We start from the raw sequence: 26,760 nt of genomic DNA on the forward strand, positions 1-26,760 counted from the left end.
CACTTACTTCCTGCCCTGTCAATACTGCAGCCGCCGCTGACAGAGCCTGTTGCTCCCGCAGTTTCGCCAACTAAACCCAAAGTTCACTTAAAATCTTTGTTCAGTGGGACTGCTGCTTCCAGAAGTTTTGAGTGCTGCAGCTTTATTTCTCTGCTCAAAGTCACACTTTCTGATTTAATGTAGTTAGTGTATCTTGGCACTTTTGATCAAACCTTCTCAACTAAAATTTATTGTAACTTGTCAAATTGGCCTATCCTTCCCAACTCTGTGAAATTGTATGAACTGCATTTTAAATAAAATATTTATGTGAAGGACAGTCCTTGCTTCTACCAAGTTATTCACAGTTTTTCAAAGTGCACTCACTTAGGGGACTTTTTTTTTTTTTTTTTTGACAGGCAGAGTTATAGACAGAGACAGAAAGGTCTTCCTTCCATTGGTTCACTCCCCAAATGGCTGCCATGGCTGGTGCTGTGCCGATCCGAAGCCAGGAGCCAGGAGCTTCCTCCTGGTCTCCCATGCAGGTGCAGGGCCCAAGCACTTGGGCCATCTTCCACTGCCTTCCCAGGCCACAGCAGAGAGCTGGATTGGAAGAGCAACCGGGACAGAATCCGGCGCCGGGACTAGAAACCAGGCACTGCAGGCAGAGGATTAGCCAAGTGAGCCACAGTGCTGGCCTCCAAGGGGACTTTCATACACTATACTTCTTGTGCATTCCCAACTCAAAACCCAGGACAGTGAGAGGAGTTTCAAAGTTTCTCAGGGACGCTGGGATAACACTGCCTTGCTAAGTGAGAACAGTAATTGTAACCATTCACTGAATACAAAGTGCCAGCACCAGGCTAATGCTATCTTCTATGCTTCATTCAATCCTCACAAGTGGCATTACTTTCCAGAGATTTATTATTGGCATTTGAAAAAAAAATCTATTCATTTATTTGAAAGGCAGAAAGAGATCTTCTACCCACTGATTCATTCCCCAAATGCCTGAAACAGTGAGGGCTGGGTGAGGCTGAAGCCAGGTCCCTGATGTGGGTAGCAGGGACCCAAGTACTTAAGCCATCACCTACTGTCTCCCAGGGTGCACAGTAGCGGGAACCTGGATCAGAAATGGAGCTGGGACTTGAATTCAGTCAGTCTGATTTGGGATGCAGAAGTCCCAAAAGGCACCTTAACCACTGTCTCAAAAGTTCACCCCCCTCATTTCCATTGTGTAGATGAAGAAACTAAGTTACACACCTGTTTATAAAGCTAAATAGGTGGCAAAGATGGCTAACTTGACTCCAAACAGGTAACTCTTTACAACACTAATTGACCTCAGCCTGGTCTGAAGAGTAGTCTTCAAAAGATTTGAAAGGTAAACTGTGAATCAAATATGGAGTAAATATAGGACAAGAAGTTAAAAATTGAATGTTGAGGGAAACTCGCCATTCTGCAGGGTCTACCTTCAAGGTCTCCCCTACTCCCACTTCTGATACATTTCCAAAAAACAACATCTAGTCCATTCAGCAGGCTTTTGGGCACAGACTTTATTGCACATAATTTTTTATACATCCATTTCTCAAACAAGACATGTTTGCTCATCTTTTTAATCACCATAGCTTAACATAGGGCCTGGCATAATAGGCACTCAACAAATGCTTGATCTTCAAAGAAAGCATGACCATTCATGCACCCATAATCCCCTTTTTATAGTATGGAGAAGGCTGCCATTGAGGCCCCCATGTATATTCTGAGGAATATATAATTCCCATATGCTCCTTTTATAAAAGGTGAGAAATAGGTCTAGAGTTTGATTTCAAAATCAAGACAATATTCAACTGAGTGTGTCAGGTGTTTCCATCATTAAAAGACAAACGCCAAATCATATTTGCCTGCACACCACTGCTTTCCCTTTCCTTTCATTTCCCCTGCCCTTGTGAAAACAGAGGGCTTATTCTGGTTCTCACCATCTGCAAGAGCCCTGGTCCACTGAACAATTTCTGATCCTCTAAGGGCTTTTCACGTCAGTTTTTGTCATTTAAAAAAGCTGTGTGTCGAGCCTGAAGGTTATCCACTATCTTCTCTTCTATCGCTATGCCTTTTTCTACTTCTTCCTCTGATAGGAACAATTTGGTTTCCGAGTCTTTGGTTACAATAACCACAAAGGACTGTAGTGACTCAAGGATATTAGCCACCACCACTTGATGCCGGTAAACTTCCAAAGCGTTCCGAGCACGATTAATTACGATGGAGGGGTCAGTCTCCAACTTAAAGGAAATAATAAATGCTTTGGGGGCCCAATCTTTAACCAAAGGAGAAAGCATTTTTGGCACCATCTTCATTGTTATCTGTATCGAAAAAAGAAAAGCTTAATAAGCAAACTGGTCACTACCTACCAGGACACTAAGGAATCCAGGACTCAGATTTTTACAGAAATTTAAGTGAGGTTTCCCACGGCCAAACTTTTCAAAGCCTTTGGGCAAGTCCTGCTGGGCCACTCTCTTTACCATTAATAGAACTCTAAAGAACAACAATCTACATTACCAAACATTCCCCTTTATTTTTTTAAAACAAAACCCTCAAAGAAACAAATAATCTGTTTATGCAAATGTTATTTTGGCAGAAAACCAACAAAGTTGGGTTTTTAAATCGCCCAGCCTAAAATATTTCTTGCACTGGCAGAATTTAACACTTAGCACTGAGGAAACAACTGATTTTCTTCATTGTCCCCGGACTAAAACTCCTACCGCCTGATTCTCAATCCTACCTATGGGAAATGCTGTTTTTTCTACCTTCAAGATAGAACTAAGAAATAAGGGATAAAAAAGATCACAGAGTTGAAAAAGTGTGAAATCACTAATCCTCAAGGCTTGCCCTAGAAAAAGGTGTCAGCAACTGATAAAGATTATATATCCCACTTTATTTTTCTCCTTAGCATTTATGACCACAAGATGTAGTATGTATTTGACCTACTGTCTCTCCTTCATGAGCGTAAGAAACACAAGAGCTGAGTACGTTTCCTTTTGCTGTTTTATCATCAGATAAGCATGGAAGAAATGACCATGTGAACCATATACTACAAAGCTGGCAAGTGCTCCACCAGTCAATTTTCTATTTAAATCCTATTTGTATCACCCAATGATAAAAACGATGAATTCCCCTGGGTTCCAAGACACCAGATTATCTCAACATCTCAAACACAGGGCTGCCTTCCCCCTAAACTATAATACCCTTCCTACAGTCTTCCTAACTCACTTTTTGTACAGATGCCAGAATGTTCTTCTCAAAAACTGCATCTCACTCTCCTTATGAGCCCCTCCGCTCCACAGGTAAAGGCCAGGCTCCTTAAGGAGTAACACAAAGGCCACTAGCATTTACCTCTTCGGCCCGCCCTCTCCCCTTCTGCTGTCCACCGCATAACCCCACTTGGGATGACTTCCGCACTGGGTCTGGTAAACCCTCTGCTCATCCCTTAAAACCCAGCTCAGGTCTTCTCAGATGGCTACCCCAGGGTTCACTCCCCCATGGCCTGCCTGCACTTCGTACATACCTCCGCTAGCGCATTTATCACTCTGTACTGTAATTATGTCTGTGTCCAGCTCTCTTACTAGACTGTGAGGTCCTTGAGGTGTGTCTGTTCATCTCGGTATCCCCACTGCCTAGCGCACGGAGAATGCGCAAGGCCATCTCCAGATCAGGAAGAAATTAACCCAGGATTGGTTATGGGGGATCAGAGAGCTCTGGAAGAGAAGCGCCCATCACCTGCAGTGCGCCCGCAGATGACTGGATCTTGTGTTCAGGCATTTCAGAGACAGGAACATAGAAATCGGACACGGCCGCAGCCAGGTAAAACATCGCGGACGAGCCTGCAAAAACAAGCAGAAGCTGTAAGGAGCCGGGGAAGGTGTGGGATCCGCTCCTGTCGACTCGGGTCCTCCGGCCGTGAAACCCCTGGAAGGTAAGGGGGAAACGTGGCTGGGGAGAAAGGTCTGACTCCGAGGGCACGCACCGAGCGGGTTGAGCGCCTGCGCTGCCGCCTGAAGCAGGTGCAGGTAGTCTGCCAAGGTGGTGAACTCCACCGCCAGAAAGGTGCCGGCAGCCGCTGCCTCCTGGTAGCTCTGCAGAGCCGCGGCGAAGCCGGGCAGCGCGTTCTCCTCGGCTTCCAGGCTCAGCAAGCCCGAATGCGCCGGGCCGGAGGGCCTCAGGGCCGCCAGCCAGGTCTGGGGCGGGAAGCGGTGGGCAAAGGGGAAGGCGGAGCGGGCGCGGTACAGGAACAGGACCCCGTAGCCCGCAGCCAGGAAGGCCTCGGCCGAGGTTGCACCGCGCCGCCCGCTGCTGAAGTTGTCCAAAAAGCGGACTGGCCGCGCTTCCAACGGGACCTTGGTGCCGCCTGACGTGACCAACACCACCCGGCGGCCCTGCGCGCCCAGTCTGGCCGCAAAGCGGGCCATAACCTCGGCCCAGCGCGCAGCACCGGCGGGCCGAGGAAACTCAGCAACCAAGTCCCTTTCCGCCATCAGTCCCAGAACGCCTCTGCGCCTGCGCACGCCCGGGGCCGGCACCACGCCCGGCTCTTCAAGCCCGGCCCACGCGCAACCGCAGTGTGAGCGGGCGGGTCCCGGCTGAGGGTCTCTACGCTACGTTTGCCGCTGGTCTCAGCCTCGCCAAGTCTGGAGGCATGTGGTTGCTTTGTCTTGGAGCCCAGTGACACTGCGGCTGCGGCGTGTTCTCGGCTGGGAGAGCATACGGAAGGGTCACATTCCCTCTTGTTAGTACCGACCATGTTTGACCTTGACCGGCCACCGTACAGACCTTCCTGAACTTGGATTCGATTGGAGTTACATTCCCTAGCTGCTTAGTCTTTGAAGCTGTGGGTTACGTCCTTTTAGTTTTTTTTTTTTTTTTTTTTTTAAACACTTCAAAAATAGACATCAGAGGTCGGAAGAGCGACACCCCTTCCCTTTGCCCTTGAAACGGGAGAACCGGGCTGCCCGGCGATCGTCACGTGACGCCCAGGGTCCAGCGCAGCCTCGCCGGGCAACCGTCCTAGAGACCGACGCCGCCGCCCGCAACATGAACGTGATCTACCCGCTGGCGGTGCCCAAGGGGCGCCGGCTGTGCTGCGAGGTGTGCGAGGCCCCGGCGGAGCGGGTGTGCGCGGCCTGCGCGGTCACCTATTACTGGTAGGCCCTGGAACGTGGCCCCGGCGCCTCGACTCCCTCCCTCGGCCCCTTCGCCGGCCTGCGCCGGGGCGCTCTGCGTGAGCCGCGGTCCTGCCAGGGACCCCCGAGGCTGCTGCGAGACAGGCCCCGGGGACTCTGTGAGCTCGTCCGCCGCCTCTTCCGCCCCCTCGGTGGTCGCCCGGTGCCCTGTGAGGGGGCCTGTTGTATGCTATGCACTGTTCTAGGTGCTGAAGTTACTGCGGCACCGCGGTCGACCGGTTCCCTCCAAGAGGAACAGTCACACGCCGGAGACAGACGTTTAAAGAGAAAGCAGGAGCTTTTCGGAGAACGATAGGTGTCAAAAAACAAGTAAAAGAAATGTGACGGGCCATTGGGCAGGCAGGCAGCCTGTCTGAGAGCAGACCTACAGATCTGCAGATACAGGGGAGAGAGGGGAGGAGCGAGCCAGCGCAGCTCCGAATAGGACAGGGCGGTGAGCCAGCAGCAGGAACACAGCTAATGGGCTGGCAGGGGAGGAAGGAGGGTGGTACCAGAGGAGTCTGTCTTCATTCAGCCGGACAGTGCCCCACCTTTGCTTTAGACTACATCCAACTGGGGCCTGAGATATGTTACTGACATCCAGAAACCTAATCCACAGCAGACTGACTTGCTTATTTTTTAAAAGTTTTATTTATTTAAAAGAGAGAGAGAGAGAGAGAGAGAGAGATCTTCCATCTGCTGGTTCATTTTAAATGCCCCAACAACTGGGCTGGACCAGGCTGAAGCCAGAAGCCAGGAACAACATCTGTGGCTCCCACATGGGTGGCAGAAACCATGGTTTCTTGGTTCTTTAGCAGGAAGGTGGGTCAGAAGCAGATGAGCCAGAACTCCAACCCACCTTCCAATATGAGATCTGGGCATCCCAAGCAGTGGTGGCTTAACCTGCTGTGCCAGAAAACCTGCCCTGACTTGTTTATTTTTAAAAAGTCAAAACACAACCTACATGACAAGGACTGGTAATGCGGGGTATGCTAAGTCCCAGGACCTCTGAGGAAGGAAGCATAGTGCTTGGGGCAGTATTTAGAAGGGTTTCACTGAGGAACTAGTGTTTGGAACTTGATATATGAAGAAGGGTGGGGCATTCCTGGCATCCCGAATTGCTTGGGTGAAAGGTGAAAGAACAGAATCTTCTGAAAAGTGAGTGGAAAAGATAATAGTGGAGGAAGCAGTCAATGATTTTCAGGCTGTAAACCAGGATTCTTTAGCAGGTCGTAAATAAGTCAAAATCAGCATTTAAAGAAAAGACATAGCATAGCATAGAAAGTGTCAGAGCAACCATGGTTGAATTGTTTCTTAAAACTTTGGTTTTAGTGTTTTATGGGGATATGTGTGTATTATACTGGTAAAATTATTTTACTATGTGGGTTGAGTCAAAAATATGAAAATCATTGCTATAAAATAGTGGTAGAAATTTAAACAAAGAAGATAAATATTAGGGCCAGGCAGTGGCATGAGATCAAGGAGCTTGGAATTTATCCTCCAGGAAGCTGTGGATGGTTCTGAGCCAACATGCTGTATTTTGTGTTAGGAAAGATGATAGGCAGTGGTGACTGGAAGGCAGCCACTAACGGCTGTATGACCGAGTAAGGAGCTAGTGCGGTGGTCCTGTCTCAGATGGGACCAGGTCGCCCTCCTCAGTGCCCTCACAGAACTCCACGTCCCCCAGCCTAACACTCAGGGCATGGACTGAAGTTCGTTGTTCGTTGCACCCTTTATTAAGCTGTATGCTCTAGGAGGGCAGGAATGGCGTCTGCTGTGCCCTCTGGTGGCTTCGCTGCATTTAGAATATAATTCTGAATTTGTAACAGGACCTGCAAGCACTGATTACCTCTCTACCTTCATTTCCCACCACACTAGTTATTGCTCACTTAACTAATGCCTTTGCCTTTTACTAGTGCCCACACATGCCGGCCACCCAGTGCACATTTGTTGAATAAATGAATTTCTGAATGTGCAATAAATCCATTAACCTGGGTAAGGGATGCAGGGGAGTAGGTGGTGGGTGATAGATTCTGTTGTGAGTGCAGACTTTGAGGGGTTTCAGGCTGCCTTGGGAGAGCTGGCCAGTATACAACCCCAAGTACAGGTCTGGCACTCCAGGGAGAGATTCAACTAAGACACCCTGCCCTCTTTATCCCTCCAGCCAGAAGTAATTCCTTCCTCACAACTCACTCTGTCCTCTCAGGTCGCTCTTAATTCCCCTCTGTTTTAATTGTTTGTGAGCATGTTATCTCTGTTTCAGTGCTCTTCATTGACGTCAGGTATTATGTTGAATGTGTATAGAAGGAACGGCACATGTGTGCTAGCATCTTTTCATCTGTGTTAGACTTGTCTGTTTATGCCCCGTGATCTCCAGCAAAATATCTTGAAATAGTTGCTATTAATATTTGATAAATGTATGAATAAATTGTCATTTTCTATGCCCTTATCATTAATGCTTTTTCTTTCTCTTCTTTCACATGTTTTTAACTTTCACTAAGGTCATCTCTTTTTTTCTCTGTCTCTTTTTAATAGAGTTCTGTGCCCTCCTGTCCTAGAGGAAAACTGAGGTACTTTTTCTATAGACTTTTTTTTTTTTTTTAAGATTTGTATATTTATTTGAAAGGCAGCTGTTTCTATATTCTGGCTGTTAAGTGCTTTTATTGATCTGTTTACAATAATTCTCTAACCCCTCCTCCCCCAAACAACTTTTTCTATGGTAGCAGTTACAGTTTCTAAGGTCAATATGATCACATTTCTTTTGTTGCAGATAGAAGAGCCATGTATTGTCTCTGGCTGCTTTGTGCTATAACAGTATGTTGCTGCAACAGAGACCATGTAGTTCTCAAAGCTTAAAACATTTACTCAGCATATGGCCTCTCTACAGATTATTGTTATCTGTTCTGTAATATGTGTAAGTGGAATCCAACATTTAGCTGTCTCACGTGTAGGTGAAAATGTGTAACAGGCAAAAGAAATGCAAAAACCCATGATTGTATGCATCTAACAACAGAGCTTCAAAATACATAAAGCAAAAACTGACAGAATTAAAGGAAGAAATAGACAATTCAGTAATAACAGTGGGCGACTTCATTATTCCAATTTCAGTAATGAATAGAACAACTAGATAGAAGACTAATAAGAAAACATAAGGCTTGTACAGCACTATAAACCAGCTAGACCTAACAGACATTTGTAGAACACCACTCGGTAACAGAATACATATTCTTTTCAAGTGTGTATAGAACATTCTTCAGAATAGACTGCATGTTAGACCATAAAACAAATCTCAATACATTTATAAGGACTAAAATCATACAAAGTTCCCCAATCACAATGTAATAAAATCAGTGGTAACAGATGGGAATGTTTGGAATTACCAAATAATCATGCGTCACTTAACAGTGGACTGTGGAGAAGCTCTGAGAAATGCATCATTAGATTTTTGTTGTTGTTGTGCAAATAGCATGGAGTATACTTATGCAAGTACATGTCCAATTAGCACATGAAAAATGTTGGGGAAATGCAAGTCAAAACTACTATGAGATACTATGTGACATACACTAAGATGGGTATAATTAAAAAAAGCGGAAAATGACAAATGTTTGTGACAATATAGAGAAATTGGAACCCTCGTACATTGCTGGTAGAGGAAGAAAATGGTGCAGTCATTGTGAAAAACAGTTTGGCCATTCAGTTAAACATAGAGTTATGATATGACCCAGCAATTTCATTCTTAGTTATATCCCTGAGAAATTAAAAAACGTGTTCATGCAAAACACACACAAATGTTCACAGCAACGTTATCCATAATGGCAAAAAAGTGGAAACAACCCAAATGTGAATCAACTAAGGAATGGAAGAACAAAATGTAGTGTAGCCTCACAGAGGAATACTATTCAGTTATAAAAAAGGAATGTAATATTTATATGAGCTACAATGTGGATGAACCTTGAAAACATTTTTTAAAGACTTTATTTCTTTGAAAGAGTTACAGAGAGGGAGAGACAGAGAAAGAGAGAGGTCTTATATCCACTGATTTATGCCCCAAATGGCCACAACAGCCAGGGCTGGGCCAGACAGGAGCCAGGAACCTCTTCTGGGCCTCCCACCTGGGTGGCAGGGGCCCCAGAACTTAGGCTATCTTCGCTGCTTTTCCCAGGCACATTAGCAGAGAGCCAGAGCGGAAGTGGGGCAGCAGGGGCTTGAACCAGCACCCATGTGGGATGTCAGTGCTGCAGGTGGCAGCTTAATCCCTACACCACAATGCCGGCCCCTGAAAACCTTATTGTAAGTGAAAGAAGGCAAACACTGAAGACCACAGGTTTTCCACATTGATTTCCATCTATATGCAATATCCAGAATGGTTAGATTCACACACACACACACACACACACACACACACACAGAGAGAGAGAGAGAGAGAGAGAGAGAGAGAGAGAGAAAATAGATTGATGATTGCTGGATGTCAATTTTAGGAGGGAAGAATGGGCATGGCTGCTGGCAGGCACAACGTTTGCTTTGGAGTTGATGAAAATATCCTAGACTTACATCAAATGATAGTTAAACAACTTTGTAAATATACTAAGAAATACTAAATTGTAACTGCAAAATGGTAGATTTTATGTCTTTTGAATTATGCTACAATTAAAATTGAGGGGGGAAGCCCCACATGATTGGAGGAAGAGTCAAAATTTTGGGACTGGCGCTGTGGCGCGGTGGGTTAATGCCCTGGCCTGAAGCGCCGGCATCTCATATGGGCACCAGTTCAAGACCTGGCTGCTCCACTTCCGATCCAGCTCTCTGTTATGGCCTGGGAAAACAGTAGAAGACAGCCCAAGTCCTTGGGTCCCTGCACCCTTGTGGCAGACACGGAAGAATCCCCTGGCTCCTGGCTTTGGATCGGCGCAGTTCTGGCCGTTGTGGCCCATGGGGGAGTGAACCAGTGGATGGAAGACCTCTCTCTCTCTCTCTGTCTCTGCTCTCTCTGTGTAACTCTGAATTTCAAATAAATAAATAAAATCTTTAAAAAAAAGTCAAAATTTGATAATGGATTTGGGAGTCATTCATAGAGGTATTTAAGAGATGGGAGTGGTTACTCCGGGAGTGCTGTCCAGTAGAATTTGTCTGCAATGATGCAAATGTTCTGTCTGTGTCCTGTCCAACTGAGTATTCAAAAACACTAGATATGCAAACACACATTCAGAAAAGCTATAAACCACATTGTCACAGTGCTCCTTCCTGGAGAACTATAACACATTGATTTTTGGAATACAAGCTTAAGAGCAACTCCTTAATTTCTCTATACTAAAAAAAAAAAAAATTCTCTATACTAATGCTCCTGACCTTCAAGATGCTAATAACAGACTTTTTTTTTTAAAAAAGATTTATTTATTTATTTGAAAGGCAGAGTTAGAGAGAGAGAGAGAGAAAGTCTTCCATCCACTGGATCACTCCCTAGATGGCCACAACAACCAGAGCTGCGCCGATCTGAAGACAGTGGGGTCCAAGGACTTGGGCCATCTTCTACTGCTTTCCCAGGCCATAGCAGAGAGCTAGATAGGAAGTGGAGCAGCTGGGATTCAAACAGGCACCCATATAGGATGCCAGCACTGCAGGTAGCAGCTTTTACCTGCTACACCACAACACCGGTCCCGACTTTGTTTTGTTTGTAAAGAGTTAAGTAGTTAGGAGCCTGCACTGTGGTGCAGTGCACTGGCACCTGTGGCTCCAGCATCCCATATGGGCACTGGTTTGTGTCCTGGCTGTTCCTCTTTTGTTCCAGCTCTCTGCTCATGGCCTGGGAAAGCAGTGGAAGATGGCCCAAGATCTTGGGCCCCTGCACCTGCATGGGAGACATGAAAGAAGCTCCTGGCTCCTGGCTTTAGATCAGCCCAGCTCCAGCTGTTGCAGCCATTTGGGGAGTGAAACAGCAGATGGAAGACCTTTTACCTCTGTCTGTGACTCTGCCTCTCGAATAAATAAATAAAATCTTTTTAAAAATTAAATAATAAAAACAGAAAAAAAAAGAGTTAAGTAGTTATATACAAGATCACCTGCTGCTCCAGTGAAGTCAGGGAACATTCAGAGTCCCCTCCCCACCACTGAAAGCCCTGCAGACAATGCTAGGTGCTCATCACAGCCATGCAACTGGTGGCACTGGTTCTAGGAAAACAGGTTCTTAGGGTATCTCCTAGAGCCTTATCAAATGTAAATTCCTTCCATTTCCCGAGAAAAAGACAAATCCATCAACTTTGGTAGTCAGACATCTTGAAAATGACCTCCGTTGCCGCGGCTCACTAAGCTAATCCTCCGCCTTGTGGTGCTGGCACACCAGGTTCTAGTCCCGGTCGGGGTGCTGGATTCTGTCCCGGTTGCCCCTCTTCCAGGCCAGCTCTCTGCTGTGGCCAGGGAGTGCAGTGGAGGATGGCCCAAGTCCTTGGGCCCTGCACCCCATGGGAGACCAGGAGAAGCACTTGGTTCCTGCCATCGGATCAGCGCCGTGCGCCGGCCACAGTGCACCGGCCGCGGCAGCCATTGGAGGGTGAACCAACGGCAAAGGAAGACCTTTCTCTCTGTCTCTCTCTCTCACTGTCCACTCTGCCTGTCAAATAAATAAATAAATAAGAAAATGACCTCATAGCATCGTGGCCCAGTGTGTGAAACTGTCACTTGCAACATCAGCATTCTATATGGGGATGCCAGTTCAAGATCAGCTACTCTGCTTCGTATCCAGCTTCGTGCTAATGCACCTGAGGAGGCAGCTAATGATGGCCCAGGTACTGCCACTCATATGGGAAACCCAGATGGAATTCCTGGCTTCCGGCTTCAACCTGGCCCAGCCCCAACTGTTGAGACCATTTGGGAAGTGAACTAGTGAATGGAAGATTTCTCTCTCTGTGTCTCTTCCTCTCGCTCTCTGTCACTCTACCTTTTAAATAAATAAATAGATAAGTAAATAAATAAATACATCTTTAAAAAGAACTAAAGTTGTCTCTGTTATTATTAATTAAACAGATCAACCACCATATCCCTGTGTGACTTCAGAATGTGAACATGTGCCAACAGAAGTAACAACCTCCCATCCTCCCACCCTCCCCACCCTCAACACTGTTTTTTGTTTTTGTTTTTTTTTTATGATTTATTTATTAGAAAATCAGAGTTACAGAGAGGATTGAAAGTGGAGCAGCTGGGACATCAACCAGGGCCCATATGGGATGCCAGCATCACAGGCGGCAGATTTACTCACTTTGCCACAACGCTGGCCCCAACATGGTTTCATTACTATTAAGTATCCACATGCAGGCAAAGAAATGTGTGTCAGAAATGGCTGAGGCTCCATTCCTGGTTTGTGTTGGATATCTTTTTCCAGTCTCTAGGGCTAGGGCACTCAGAGGGCCCATGACATCTTAGGTCAGGCCAAAGATAAAGATAATGAAGCCCGTGTTTTTCTTGCCAGTGGTGTGGTGCATCAGAGAGCTGACTGGGGCAGCATCCATGAGAAGATATGTCAGCTCCTGATTCCACTGCGCACTACCATGCCCTTCTACAATTCCGAGGAAGAGCGCCAACACGGCCTGCAGCAGCTGCAGCAGCGGCAGGTAGGTCCCGCCTGTCGCAGGGCTAACACAGGTGCAGCCAGAGGACCTGGCATGAGGGGAAGGCCTCAACTGTGCTGAGATAACCACAGTGTAGCCTTGATGAGGGCAGAGGGTTTTCTCTATGATTTTATGTCCTCCATATGTTCTGGTCAGTTGTGTCCCACACATTTATTAAACTCTCACCGTATTAGTCTGCTCAGGCTGCATACAAAATAATACAGACTGAGTGGCTCAGACAGTACGTTCTTATTTCCCCATACTTCTAGAGGCTAGAAGTTCAAGACCAAGGAGTCAGCAGGTTCAGTGTCTTCGGAGGCTTCTCTTCTTGGTTTTCAGAAGGCGACCTTCTTGCTGTCCTTGGTCTACACCCATTCCTAGTGACTCTATGTATGCCCAACTTCCTTTTCCTCATAGACACCATCAGATTAGGTTAGGGTCCCTGTGATTTTATCATAATCATTTTATCATAATCACATCCTTAAAGACCCTCTCTTCAAATACAGTCACATTCAGAGAGACTAACAGGGCTTTAACATAGGAATGTGCGGAGAACATAAATCCTCTAGGCCGGTGCCGCGGCTCACTTGGCTAATCCTCCACCTGCAGCACTGGCACTCCGGGTTCTAGTCCCGGTCGGGGCGCCGGACTCGGTCCCGGTTGCTCCTCTTCCAGTCCAGCTCTCTGCTGTGGCCCAGGAGTGCAGTGGAGGATGGCCCAAGTGCTTGGGCCCTGCACCCCCATGGGAGACCAGGAGGAAGCTTCGGATCGGCATGGCCGTAGCAGCAATTTGGAGGGTAAATCAACGGATAGGAAGACCTTTCTCTCTCTCTCTCTCTCACTGTCTAAATCTGCCTGTCAATAAATAAGTAAATAAATCCGCTCACAGCATCCTCATATGCCAGATAAGAGCCTGGTTATGTAAGAAGAGGTTTTTTAAATACACTACTGAATAAATAAAGGATATCAGCAAAACTAGCACCTGTTACTGTCACATCAATAGTGTAGGGAAGTTTTAAATTTTCTAATTTCCCTCTTAAGTTTCTGTAATTTTAGTCTATGAAATGGCAGTAAAGAGATTAACAGAGAAAAGTGCACACAAATGTGTTAATGTGTAGAAACACAGGAGCCATATACAAAATTTGAGATGAAAAGAAAGGATCAGATAGCTGAAGCTTAAATAGCATTTTGAGCTATAGAAAGAAATAGGGGCTTGAGATTGCTGGGAGTGGGTGGTGGCACAAATTAGGGAAGGGCGAGACAAAAATTCACCCAATTAAGGTGGTCTTATAAGGGAGCTAGTCTCCCAGGTAACAGCAGAAGGCTGCCTCTGGCCATTTCAGTCTGGGCCAGATGTCCAGCTCCCATTCTCATCTTCCTATGAAGACATTTTTCCCAAGTAGATAAGGGGGTACCAGATAGAAAAGCCTCTGCCTGCATCCTTGTTGTCTAATGTAGAGACTTCAGTTTCCTTTTACAGAAGCACAGCTTTCCAGGGCCATGCCCATGTCTGCAGGTCTGCGGTTTCTCTGAATAACCAACTCAAAATGTGCTAAAGGACATCTTTGGGGCGGGATATTTTACTCTCTGATAATAGCACCCTTGTTTTTTTCTTTTTTTTTTTAAATTAGCCCTTCATTAATTGTCAATCTCCAAACACTAGATTCATCAATTTTAGTGTTAATGACACTTTGATAGTGGCCTTGGAACAATGCAAAGTTAAAGTTGTTTCCTATATTAACTAAGTAAGACAGTTCCAGAAGGAAAACTGAGATGTTTCTCTCAAAGTTAAATCAAAAGGCAGCAAGTTTTAAATTTCCGTGACACACAATAGCGTCGCTCAACTGATGTTGTATTGGGACCACAAAAATAACACTAATGTACCCAACTAGGAACTTTTCACATATGTCAAGCACTGAACTTGGGGAAAGGACACGTGCTCTTGGATCCTGAGGGCCTCACCGTCCAGAGGTTGCCTTTTATGTCGTCCATTAGGGTCTCATGTCCACAATAGTAGGAGCAGTCTTACAATGTCTTCCATTGGTTCCTTAGCTGTGGGCTTCATCTCCAGGTGTATTGTATCCCCCTTTGCCTCTTACCTGCTCACTGTCTTGGATGCTCTATTTCTGTCTTCCACAGAAGCATTTGATTGAATTCTGCTACACTGTTGCCCAGAAATATCTCTTTGAAGGAAGACACGAAGATGCTGTCCCTGCCGCTTTGCATTCCCTCCGCTTCCGCATGAACATTCACGGCCTGAGTTCAGTAGAGCTTGTGCCTGCTTACCTGCTGTTGGCTGAGGCCAGCCTTGGTGAGTAACGCTGACGTAGACCTCCTGGAGCCCTTAAGAAGTGCTAAGTTAAGTCACGCTGATGACCAGAGTCCCGCTTTGACAATGTCACCAAGACACCATTTATGGAAGAACAAGGTTGTTGTGAAGTATGGCCCAATGTGGAGGAAGAGATGTCACAGACTTTGGGCCACAGCAGATAGAAATCTACTAAAGCTGGCCTATGAAACAGAAGAGATTTATTAGGATGCTGGAGTGTCCGAAGTGAGTTGAGGCTTCACAAGGGACTAGAACTGCACTGCTGTCATAAACCAAGGCTGGCACCCTTGTTTCTTGTCTCTGCCTCCATCTGCCTCTCAAATAATTATAGTAAATATTAAAAAAAAAAAAAGAAAGAGACCCACTGTGGCAAGGGTGCTAGGAAGAGGCTTCTAGACAAGGAAGTAGTAACCTTCAAGCTGAGCCCTCCACAGTAACCAGTTGGTTAAGGGAGGGGGAGGGGGAAAAGGGGAGGAAGTGGCTATAGAGCAGCCACTGGGAGAAGGCCCCTGTGCCTGGAAGAAAGGGAGAAAAGAATTTGAAAAACACAGGTTATAGAACTGTGGTAAGAGAATTCATCTAAGGGTTAGAATAAGCAAGGTCTCATAGTTTGCTTTAGAAGTCTGGGCTTTATCCATCTGGTGTTGTGGTGTAGTGGGTAGAGGAATGAGCCAGTGGATGGAACATTCTCTAACTCTGTCTCCCCTGCCGCCCACCTTTCAAGTAAATAAAAATCAACAAATAACTTAACTTTTTTCAAGTAACATCTGCAAATGGCCCACACAGAGCAGGGCAGCTAGCACACTCTCAGTACGGCCGATTGGCTTCTCTTCCCCCAGGGGCCTCCCAGCCACACCCCGTTAGTCATCTGTGCCTGCTCTCTTCTGTGTTCCTTTACTGTCAATCACCAAGTCCTGCCAGCTCTCTCAGATCTGCCTCCAACCCAGCGTAAGCCTCCCCCTCCAGACGAGTGCCACTGGTCCTCAGGTGGCTGTCCTCTGTTGCGTGTGCTCTTCCTGTCAGCCTGGGAGAGCCGCACTTCCGGCCTCCACCGCCTTCGCTTCAGCCCTGTGCCGCCCCAGGCAGGCTCTGCGTGGAAGAGGCGCGGCTGAACGCACCCACTCGCTGGTCACCTTCCTGGTTGGGGCTAAGGACAGAGGGCCAGCAGCAGCCCATTCCTTTACCTCAGTGGCCTAGGATTACAACCAGAACAAGAAGATGTGTACCTAGGAACTAGGCCTGAGAGGAGGGACGAAGAGCAGGAGGCTGATTTACAAGGGGCCTGCGTCCTCACCCCGGACCCTTTATTGCTGCCGTCTGTGCGGCAGCATCTGCCACACAAAGTGCTTCGCACCCAGAGTGTGCCTCCTGCTCTGAGAATTCTGCCGCTCTAGTTTCCTGTCCAGTCCCAGCAACCTCTCTGGGGGAAAGCCAGGGAGGGGGCAGGTAGCTGTTAGGAATTAAAGTTCCAAGTATCAAGAGTATCCAGATATCAGAAATAAATGTGATTTTGTTTTTAAAGTGTATTTATTTATTTACTTGTTTGAGAGTGAGTGAGGGAGGGAGAAGGAGAGGAAGAGAGAACGAGAGAGAGACCATACACTGATTCACTCCTCAAATGACTTTATCAGCAGGGCCAGGACTAAAGCCAGGAGCTTGGAATCCAATCCAGGTCTCCCCCATGGGAGATCTGCCTACCTCTTCTTCTTTTTAAAAATTTATTTACTTTAATTTTATTTGGAAGGCAGAGAGAGAGAGAGAGAGAGAGAGGGAGAGAGAGAGAGATCTTGGGTTTGCCGGTACACTCCTCAGATGCCTGGGCCAGGGTAAAGACAGGAGTCAGGAATTCCTTTCGAGTCTCCCACATGGGTGACAGGGACCCAGCACTTGAGCCATCACCTGTGCCTCCCAGGGTGCACATTAGTGGGAAACTGGGTAGGAAGTGCAAGAGCCCAGCCCTGCTGCCTGTCTCTCTAGCCTTATCTCCTGACACTCAAGCATCACAACCTGTAATTCTCCAAACCCAACTCTCTCTCCTAACTCCACGACATTGCCCGTGCTCTGCCTGGGCTGCCTTTCATGTCTTCTGTCTGGGAAAAATTTCTCAAAACCTGGCTCAGATTCTGCTGATCACGCTTTTCCCTACTCCACTGTCCCTCTCTACCTCAGCCATAGCACTGTGCACTTCCCACTCCGCCACTCCCAAACCTGATGTTTCTATCGTCACACTTATGAGTACACTGTACTGTGAACCGAGGGGTTTTCATGGCTTCCCCAACCCATCAGTGTGTTTTTCCAGGGTAATGGATTTGATTCATCTTTGAATCCTCATCACTCAACATAAGGCCTAGCACATAAAAGTCATTAAATAAGGATATATATTTAATTGAAATGTAATTCACGCATCATAAAATTTACCCTTTTCAAGTGGAGTTCGGGGTGTTGGTATATTTACAAAGCTGTATGAGCATCATCACAATTGATTCCAAAACCTTTTTATTACCCCTCTGAGGAAGCCGGGAAGTGTCAGGAGTTGTTCCCTGTTAGTCACCCCAGGCACTGCTGGCTGTTGACAGTCCCTGCTCTGCTCTATGTCTTGGTGGATTGCCTATTCTGCACATCTCATAGAAGTGGAATCATGCAAATATGTAGCCTTTAGTATCTGGCTTCTTTCACTGAGTACAGTGCTTTCAAGGTTTAGTCACAATGTAGCAGGAATAGTACTTCATTTTTTTTGTGACTGAAAAATATTCTACCCATGGATACAAATATACCATGTTGTCCATTCATCAGTTGATGGACATTTAAATTTTTACTGTTTTTAAAGATTTATTTATTTATTTTCACCTACTTGAAAGTCAGAGAGACAGAGAGAGAGAGAGAGAGAGAGAGAGAGAGAGAGAGAAATATCTTTCATCCATTGCTTCACTCCACAAATGCCTGCAACAACCAGAGCTGGGCCAGGCTGAAGCCAGGAGCCAGGAACTCTAAGTCTCCCACATGGGTGGCGGGAGTCCAAGCACTTGGGCTGTCATTCCTGCATTGCAGGAAGCTGGATAGGAAGTGAAGTAGCCAGGACTTAAACTAACACTCAGATATGAGGTACAGGCATCCCAAGCAGTGGCTTAACTTACCACGCCATAGTACCTGCCCCTGTTGTTTTGCTGCTGTGGATAGGCTGCTATGAATACTCCTGTACAAGTTTTTGTGTGTCAATAAATATGAATAAACGAATGAATGGGTGATGACTCATGCTTCGTCATGGCTGGATTCTGAATCACCTTTTTTACTGCTTTTGGGCAGGTCTGGGCCGGATCGTTCAGGCTGAAGAATATCTATCCCAAGCCCAGTGGACCGTTCTCAAGTCAACTCACTGTAGTAACGCCACCCATTCTTTACTGCATCGGAACCTTGGACTTCTCTACATGGCTAAGGAAAACTATGAGGAAGCCCGCTATCATCTGGCCAATGATGTAAACAAGTTCAATTCTAACACCCACATGGTCCTGAGAATGCCTGTTTACTTTTTTTAAAAGTTTGATTTGTTTTTATTTGAAAGGCAGTGTTAGAGAAAGAGAGAAAGAGAGAGAGAGAGAGAGAGAGAGATCTTCCATCTGCTGGCTCATTCCCCCAAATGGCTTCAACGGCCAGAGCTAGGCCAGGCTGAAGCCAGGAACCAGAAGCTTCCTCCATGTCTCCCATGTGCGTGCAGGGGCCCGAGCACTTGGGCCATTCTCTGCTGCTTTCCCAGATGCAATAGCAGGGAGTTGGATCAGAAGTGGAGCAGCTGGGACTTGAACTGGTACTGATATGCAATGCTGGTGCTGCAGGTGGTGGCTTTACCCACTCTGCCACAGTGTCAGCCCTTAGGTTTTTTTTTTTTTTTTTTTTTTTTTTTTCCTTTTTTTGACAGGCAGAGTGGACAGTGAGAGAGAGACAGAAAGAAAGGTCTTCCTTTTTGGTTCACCCTCCAATGGCCGCCGCGGCTGGCGCACTGCGGCCAGCGCACCACGCTGATCCGATGGCAGGAGCCAGGAGCCAGGTGCTTTTCCTGGTCTCCCATGGGGTGCAGGGCCCAAGCACCTGGGCCATCCTCCACTGCACTCCCTGGCCACAGCAGAGGGCTGGCCTGGAAGAGGGGCAACCGGGACAGAATCCGGCGCCCCGACCGGGACTAGAACCTGGTGTGCTGGTGCCGCAAGGCAGAGGATTAGCCTAGTGAGCTGCGGCGCCAGCAGGTTTTTTATTTTTTATTATTTTTTAAAAGATTTATTTATTTATTTGAAAGAGTTACAGAGAGAGAGGAGAGGCAGAGAGAGAGAGAGAGAGAGAGAGAGAGAGAGAGAGGTCTTCCATCCGATGGTTCACTCCCCAATTGGCCACAACAGCCGGAGCTGCACCAATCCGCAGCCAGGAGCCAGGAGTTTCTTCTGGGTGTCTCACACGGATTCAGGGGCCCAAGGACTTGGGCCATCTTCTACTGCTTTCCCAGGCTATAGAAGAGAGCTGTATTGGAAGAGGAGCAGCTGGAACTCAAACCAGTGCCCATATGGGATGCCAGCACTTCAGGCCAGGGCGTTAACCTGCTGTACCACAGTGCCAGCCTCTGGCTATTATTTTTTAAAATCACATTAATTTCTCTATTTCAGAGTGTGATTGTTAAATTTAAATGAGCTAGATTTGTAAGAGAACACTACAAACTATCAAATTCTGTGCACATGTTGGATAAGATGATGACGGTGATAAACGAGCTATTCTTCCAAAATGTATGAGATTTCATTAAGATTTCAGTCTAATTACCAGAAACTATTACCGAAAGGAAGAGGTTCTGAGCCTGAAATGTTGGGCTACTTTAGAATTGGTTTGCCGTCCCCATGCAGGCTGATGCTTTCCTGTCCACTCCACTGGACAGCCCTCCCCTGGGGCCTGCTGCTGCACACTACCCACAGATTCACCCTTGGGCTGTTTGTTCCCCATGTCCTCCAACCCAAACCCCGTCTCTGTGCCATGGGAGGTGACCTCCGGAGATTACACAACCTGGACTCCATTGTTCTCTGGTTTTGTGGAATAGGAGGCAAAGCAGGGTGGTGGAGAGTGAGAGGAGGGGGTGTTTATTCTCTCTGCTGCCTTTCGGCCTCACCCCACCCTGGCAGGGGCAGTGCTCCTCCCTGGCCTTCTTGCACAGTGCTAGCTCTGGCCAGGCCCTGGTAATCCTGACCTCTTCAGATGCTGGGATGGTAACAGTTTCTGACTCTCAGTAGTCCCTAGCACTTCGCTAGCCATTCTTGGTTCCTTAACTCTTCCATATCTTGGATAACTCTTCCAATGAAGTATCTTCAGTCTCTTTTTGAGGGTGCCATGTCTTTCCACTGGGCCATGAATGACACAATTCTTTACTTGTGTTTCCTCTCTGTACTGCGCCTCCTCCAACACATCAGGCAGAGGCACATTCTGTCCTGGGGTGGGCCACACAGTGAAGCATTAGATCAAGTTCACAATCCTCAGCCTAGCTTTAAAAAGCACAAATTTATTCCTTCATATTATTAGCTTCACCCGTTTTAAGCACACAATTCAATGCATTTCAACAAATTCAGAGAGTTCTGCAACCACCAGCACCGCCTAGTCGTGGAAACCTTCCATCACCCCGAGGAGCTCCCTGCTAGCCATTGCGGTGACTTCCCATTCCCAGCCCAGGCCCAGACCAGCACTTTCGGTCTCGATTGATTTTCCTCTTTTGGATATTTTATCTGAACAGAACCACATGTGGTCATCTGTACCTGACCGCTCTCACCCACCACAATGGTTCTGAGATGCGTCCCTGCTGTCGTTCCTCTGTGTTTCTGAGCAGCAGCAGGCCGTCTGGCTGCACAACACTTGTGTGTCCATTCAGCAGTTGATGGGCACTACGGTTGTTTGCACATTGGTCATTGCGACTAATGCTGCGCGCACATTGATCTCCAAGTCTTTGTGAGGGCACGTCTTTCATTCTCTTGAGTCAGCACCCAGGGGAGGAATCACCAGGTCACACAGTAACTCTGTTGAACTTTTTGAGGACTTGACAAACTCTTTCTACAGGGCGGTGCCATTTTACCTTCCCATCAGTGACACAAGAGGGTTTCATTCTTCTCCACACCTTGTCAACACTTGTTATTTTCTGTCTTTTTGATTATAGCCACTCTAGTGGACAGGGAGTGATATCTCACTGTGGTTTTATTCAGTATTTCCCCAATGATTGACAATGCTAAGCATCTTTTCCTGTGCTTCTTAGCCACTCATGTATGTTTTTGGAGGAGTGTCATTCAGATCCTTAGTCCATTTTTAAATTGGGCTTTTCTAAAAGTTCTTTATATGTATTATGTTTACAAGTCTTTTATCAGATGTGTGATTTTCAGTGTGAACCCAAGTACTCTCCTTCTTCCTCTGGCTGTAGATTTATTTTGCCAGTTGCGCGTTTGGAACAGAGGACATCAGAACCTCAGGAGGGTACTTCCACCTGGCCAACATCTTCTATGGCCTTAAAAAGTTGGACCTGGCAGACTCACTGTACACCAAGGTGAGCTGGGGAATGTGGCAACAGAGCCTTGACCCTGATACCTTAGAACTACTGTCAAACCATTCTAGAGAACACACCAGAGAGAGAGGCTCAGAGAGATGGAATGACTTGCTCAAGCTTACGTGGCCTGACACATGACATACTCCACTTTTCTCCTTCCCATTTCTTCACTACTAAAATAGACTAATCTGTACTATCCATAGGGTGATTAACAAATAGTGAGTCATGGGCCAGTAAGCATCACACCCCTCCAGATAGCTGGTGGCACATACTCACAGATGCACACTCATGTGGGCATGTTGGGGTGCATGATAGAGGAGAGCTTTCCAAGGGATCAAAGAGCATATGGGAGGGCAGGCATCTGGCCTCTGGGTCAAGATGCCAGGTAGGACACCTGCGTCCCACATGGGAGTAGCTGGGTTTGGTGCCCAACTCCAGCTTTCTGCCAATCCGTACCCTGGGAGACAGCAGTGATGGCTCAAGGCCCTGCCAACCATGTGCTTCCCAGCTTTGATCTGGCCCAATCCTGCCATCATGGGTATTTTGGGGGGTGATGGGAACTCTCAAATAAATAAAGTAAAAATGAAAACAAATAGTATAAGACTGTAGTCATGTGTAACTTAATCACAGGAACACATTCTAAGAATTGATCCTTAGGAATTTGCACCATTTGTGAAAAACATAGCATGTACTGACACAGACTGAGATCAGTAGGTGATGGTCCCTCACGGAACCACTGCCACTACACAGTCTGTCGTCTGAAATGCTTGTGGTGCCTCACTGTACTTTCTTATTTTTACCTTAACATGTGAAATCTTCTAGATGGTTTCCAGGATATTAAAATATCAATTACGTTGGTTCTGTAACACCTCACCTAACAAGAAGCAGGTCTAGGTGACAGGCTGTCACGCTGTGAGTGCTGATTTTTATTTAGACCCACTTCTCAGACAGAGGCGGTTTGGTGTAGCTGAAACATAGTAAGCTCTGGAGTCAGACCTGAGTTTAGTTCCTGGCTATGCCACTTAACAGAACTTACCAGTTGATCAAGACTTTTCTTAGCCTCCTTTACTTACACCTAAAATAGGAATAGTAACAATGTCACCTCAATTGGGGTGTGGTGAGGCTGTGAAGGTTTGGTGTTGAAAATGCCCCATAGATGGTAGCCGTTGATCCCACTGTGGCTGCTCCGGCTGAGCCTGCCACACGCCCTTGGCAGCCCATTCCTTTCACACTCCATCTGATCAGGCCTGCTTGGGCTCCTGGCCCCCTCTGTCTCTAAGTGCAATGAGAGATACTGTTAGGAAACCTGGCTGCTCTCGCCACCCGGTGGGGCCAAAGGCTGAGGTCTGGCCTGCTTGACTGACTTCTGTCTCCTTCCCAACAGGTTGCTGAGATCTGGTATAAATATTTAAATGACCACTATCAAGTCCTCTCACAGGCCCGCGTCCAACAGATAGACTTACTGGGCAAACAATTTGTGAACGACACCGGCCTGGGTAAGTGGCAGAGCAGTGACTTCATCCCACCTCCTGCTCCAGCCTCACCCCTGCTCCCTGTGCTCATCTCGATCCTTGCCCATTTGCTGATGGGAAAAGTGACACGTGGGGCTCCAGGAGTGCCCTGTCATTCCACACAGCCTTTCAGGGAGCGAATGAGGGATAACTGTGGAGGGAAAGCCCGTGTGAGAGCCCCCGTGGTTTCTTCATAGCATCTGGTTGTGGTGGTGGTTGTTGTTTTTCAAGATTTGATTTATTTATTTATTTATTTATTTATATTTGAAAGCAGAGTTACAGACAGAGAGAGGGAGAGACAGAGAAAAAAGGTCTCCCATCTACTGGTTCACTCCTCAAATAGCCACATCAGCCGGAGCTGGGCTGATCCGAAGCCAGGAACCAGGAGCTTCTTCCGGTATCTCACACGAGTGCAGGGGCCCAAGGACTTGGGCCATCTTTTACTGCTTTCCCAGGTCATAGCAGAGAGCTGGATCGGGAGTGGAGCAGCCAAGACATGAACCAGCCCCCAGATGGGATGCCAGTGCCGCAGGCTGTGGCTTATCCCACTGTGCCACAGTGCCAGCCCCAGCATCCATTTCTTAAGCACTCTCCCTCCAGGGTCAGCACACTCCACACAGCAGCTGTGCCGCTGGTTTGCTCTGGTGCCTTGCCCTCCTCCTCCGTGAACAGTGAGCTCCTCAGTGGAAGGGCCCTGTCTGAGCCCCCCTCTCCCCAGCCTCAGCAAAGGTTAAGCATTGAGTGGCACTGCACATCATCCTGCCCTCGGAGATGCTAAAAGGAGAGGATCTAGTTTCTGCTCCAAATGGACAGTGCCCTGGGTGACACGGGAGCTATGGGCGACAGCTAAACAACCCCTGCACGAGCACACATCACACCATTGGGTGAGACCCAGGATGCAAAGGGGAGGACGGGTGGGGCTGGAGAAGGAGACTTGGGGAGGAGAGGTTTTGAGCTGCAGCTTAGAAGCTGAGAAGCTTCGTTTGCTTTTCTCACTATAAAGGGGTCCATGTGACAGCAGAGAACTTGGAAGTCACAGATACCCAAAGAGCGCCGACTTTGACTTTATGGTGTCCATCTTGCTAACTGTTTCTCTCAGCTTAGTACTTGAGTGATTTTAAGAGTGTCTGACCCATAACTGCTCCACAAATGGTGACTAAAGATCAGAAATCAGAGAGGAAAAAAGAGACCCACGTAGGGAACCAGGAAGGCTATGTCTTAAGCACCCTTGGCTGGGGAAGAGGAATTCAGTTTCTGCCGGGCACAAGCCCCTCCCCTGCCTCTCCCTGTTAGCTGAATTGGGCCCAAGGGGAGCCTAAGTGCTTTAAATCTCAGGACTCTGTAGGAGAGACACCTCAGCAACTCGGGGGCCTGAGGGAGTGAGCATCCTTAGAGGTTTCCGTGGAAACGGCATGCTAGGCAAGGCTGGGCTGTGCCCGGAGCTGCCCTGATGGCTGCTCCGGTGAGGTGACTCGCACAGCTTCTGCCAGAGCCCCCGAGAGGAGGCACCTGCCCGCCAGGCACCATCACAGCTGCTCAGGGCCTGTCTTGTCTTCCCTCCCCTTCCAATGCAGACGAAGCCCAGGAAGCAGAAGCCATCCGGGTTCTGACTTCAGTCTTGAACATTCGGGAATTGACAACTGAGAAAGCCCCCCAAAAAACTGTCTTCGTTCTGAAAACCCTGGTGATGCTCTACTACCTGATGATGAATTCTTCAAAGGCAAGTGTCCCAGGAAAGCCCGCCTGCCCAAAAGGGAGGCAGGAAGGCCTGGAGTCCAGCTCTGCCGTGTTTGGCCCGGTTCTACTGGCTTCTGTCCTGAGCGAGCCCCGGAGCTGCAAATGTTCAGACACTCGTGCCATCGCTCATTTGTTGGGTGCAGCCTGCATAATGGACACTGGGTTATCCTCTTCCCTTCAGGGAGGCTTCCCAGGGTTGCATAGGCAACTGAGCCTTGGCAGTGGCAGGAAGCCTGGGGGCTCCAGGGAGTCCTGGGAGGAATGAAGGAGCAGCCCAAGCTACCCTCAGTCACTGAGCTCAGAGTCAGGCAGGGAGGAAGTGCTGTCAGGTCATTAAAAAGGTCACTGTTGTGGCTTCTGTTTCTTTAAAGATCTATTTATTTATTTGGAAGAGTGGGGGGGGGGGATCTTCCATCTACTGATTCACTCCCCAGAGGGACCTAGTGGCTGAGGCTGGGTCAGCCTGAAGCCAGGAGCCTGGAACTCCATCCGGGTCTCCCACATGGATGGCAGGGGCCCAAGCACTTGGGCCATCATCCACTGCCTTCCCAGGCACGTAAGCAGAGAGCTGGATTAGAAGTGGAACAGTCGGGACACGAACTGGTGCCCCTATGGGATGCTGGTGGGCGTCGCAGGCAGCAGCTTCACCTGTTACACCACAACACCAGCTCTCAGTGTTCGGAGATTTTAAGAGCTCAGCAGCTAGCGGGAGAAGGTGAATAGTTCTCTCCTGCATTTCTAGAACTGAGCACAGATGGGGCCTCCTCCCAACGTTCTGCCTTCCTGTGACAGCTTCCTTTTGTCATTGCATTTCTATTTCAGGCGGAGGAATATGCCATGCAGGCCCTCAGTCTCTGCAGAGAGTATCAGCTCGATATCCAGGAGCAAAGCACCATTCAGGAGCTGCTGGGTCTCATCTTAGCTGAAGAAGATCAACCCATTACCTAGGGGCCCGTGAGCTGGGCATCAGAGCGCATTCAAGGGACCGTTGAGCCTCCAATGTGTTCCAGCCTTGCCTGACTGCTCGGAGACACTTCTTGTTGACGTGTTCACCTTCTTCCCTGGGGCCTGCACACGGAGCTGTAGCTTTATTCTGACACAGCCTCTGTGTGGGAGTAGAGCTTTAGGCACAGAAAGAAGTAAAACTCACATGGATCGTGACCTTTGCACGTGGTTATCATGACTTTTTACGTCTTCCAGTCACGTGTAGTCAGATCACTAACCACGTATTTACAATTGACTTGCAAATACAGAAGTCTCCCAGGAATGCATGTTGCACAGCTGTTTTCTAAATGAGGAGGTAGGAAGGAGAGCTATGCTGAAACCAAAATTATCTATTCTACAGGAATTTTTTTTGTGCATGTGTGTTTTTTTTTGTTTTGTTTTTGACAGAGTGGACAGTGAGAGACAGAGAGACAGAGAGAAAGGTCTTCCTTCCGTTGGTTCACCCCCACAATGGCCGCTGCACTGATCTGAAGCCAGGAGCCAGGTGCTTCCTCCTGGTCTCCCATGGGGTGCAGGGCCCAAGCACTTGGGCCATCCTCCACTGCACTGCTGGGCCACAGCCGAGAGCTGGACTGGAAGAGGAGCAACCAGGTCAGAATCTGGTGCTGCTGGCGCCGCCGTAGCTCAATAGGCTAATCCTCCGCCTGCGGCGCTGGCACACTAGGTTCTAGTCCCAGTTGCTCCTCTTCCAGTCCTGCTCTCTGCTGTGGCCTGGGAGTGCAGTGGAGGATGGCCCAGGTCCTTGGGCCCCGCACCTGCATGGGAGACCAGGAGAAGCACCTGGCTCCTGGCTTTGGATCAGCGCAGCACGCCAGCCACAGCAGCCATTGGGGGCTGAACCAATGGA

The 26,760-nt window shown here is 47.8% G+C and overlaps 2 protein-coding genes across 3 annotated transcripts; one reads left to right on the forward strand and one right to left on the reverse strand.

Annotated features, from left to right (window-relative positions):
- Positions 1-1,511: 1,511 nt before the first annotated feature.
- Positions 1,512-4,719, reverse strand: PPCS (phosphopantothenoylcysteine synthetase). Its single transcript, XM_008265464.4, has 3 exons — positions 3,989-4,719; positions 3,742-3,845; positions 1,512-2,327 (listed from the first exon to the last, which is right to left on the reverse strand). The coding sequence occupies exons 1-3, from the start codon at positions 4,494-4,496 to the stop codon at positions 2,004-2,006; spliced, it is 936 nt and encodes a 311-aa protein (XP_008263686.2). The 5' UTR covers positions 4,497-4,719; the 3' UTR covers positions 1,512-2,003.
- A 57-nt stretch (positions 4,720-4,776) lies between these two features.
- ZMYND12 (zinc finger MYND-type containing 12) lies at positions 4,777-26,069 on the forward strand. 2 transcript variants are annotated; one of them, XM_070078645.1, is made up of 9 exons: positions 4,777-5,162; positions 7,716-7,750; positions 12,640-12,781; positions 14,918-15,089; positions 18,411-18,580; positions 21,538-21,660; positions 23,045-23,156; positions 24,746-24,891; positions 25,731-26,069. In XM_070078645.1, the coding sequence occupies exons 3-9, from the start codon at positions 12,719-12,721 to the stop codon at positions 25,854-25,856; spliced, it is 912 nt and encodes a 303-aa protein (XP_069934746.1). In that variant the 5' UTR covers positions 4,777-5,162; positions 7,716-7,750; positions 12,640-12,718; the 3' UTR covers positions 25,857-26,069. The 2 variants fall into 2 exon arrangements, with proteins under 2 accessions (XP_069934746.1, XP_069934745.1); XM_070078644.1 differs by lacking the exon at positions 7,716-7,750 and having other exon boundaries at positions 4,868-5,162.
- The last annotated feature ends 691 nt before the right edge of the window (positions 26,070-26,760 follow it).

Source organism: Oryctolagus cuniculus, chromosome 7 (genome assembly GCF_964237555.1).
Source record: "Oryctolagus cuniculus chromosome 7, mOryCun1.1, whole genome shotgun sequence".
Lineage (NCBI taxonomy): Eukaryota > Metazoa > Chordata > Mammalia > Lagomorpha > Leporidae > Oryctolagus > Oryctolagus cuniculus.

Coding starts and splice junctions, on each gene's coding strand:
- PPCS (XM_008265464.4), bottom strand. CDS start 4,496: ATGGCGGAAAGGGACTTGGTTGCTGAGTTTCCTCGGCCCGCCGGTGCT. Junction 3,846..3,988: donor GCAGGCGCTCAACCCGCTCG/GTGCGTGCCCTC, acceptor TTGTTTTTGCAG/GCTCGTCCGCGATGTTTTAC. Junction 2,328..3,741: donor CATCTGCGGGCGCACTGCAG/GTGATGGGCGCT, acceptor TTTTCGATACAG/ATAACAATGAAGATGGTGCC.
- ZMYND12 (XM_070078644.1), top strand. CDS start 5,053: ATGAACGTGATCTACCCGCTGGCGGTGCCCAAGGGGCGCCGGCTGTGC. Junction 12,782..14,917: donor AGCAGCTGCAGCAGCGGCAG/GTAGGTCCCGCC, acceptor TGTCTTCCACAG/AAGCATTTGATTGAATTCTG. Junction 24,892..25,730: donor TGATGATGAATTCTTCAAAG/GCAAGTGTCCCA, acceptor TTTCTATTTCAG/GCGGAGGAATATGCCATGCA.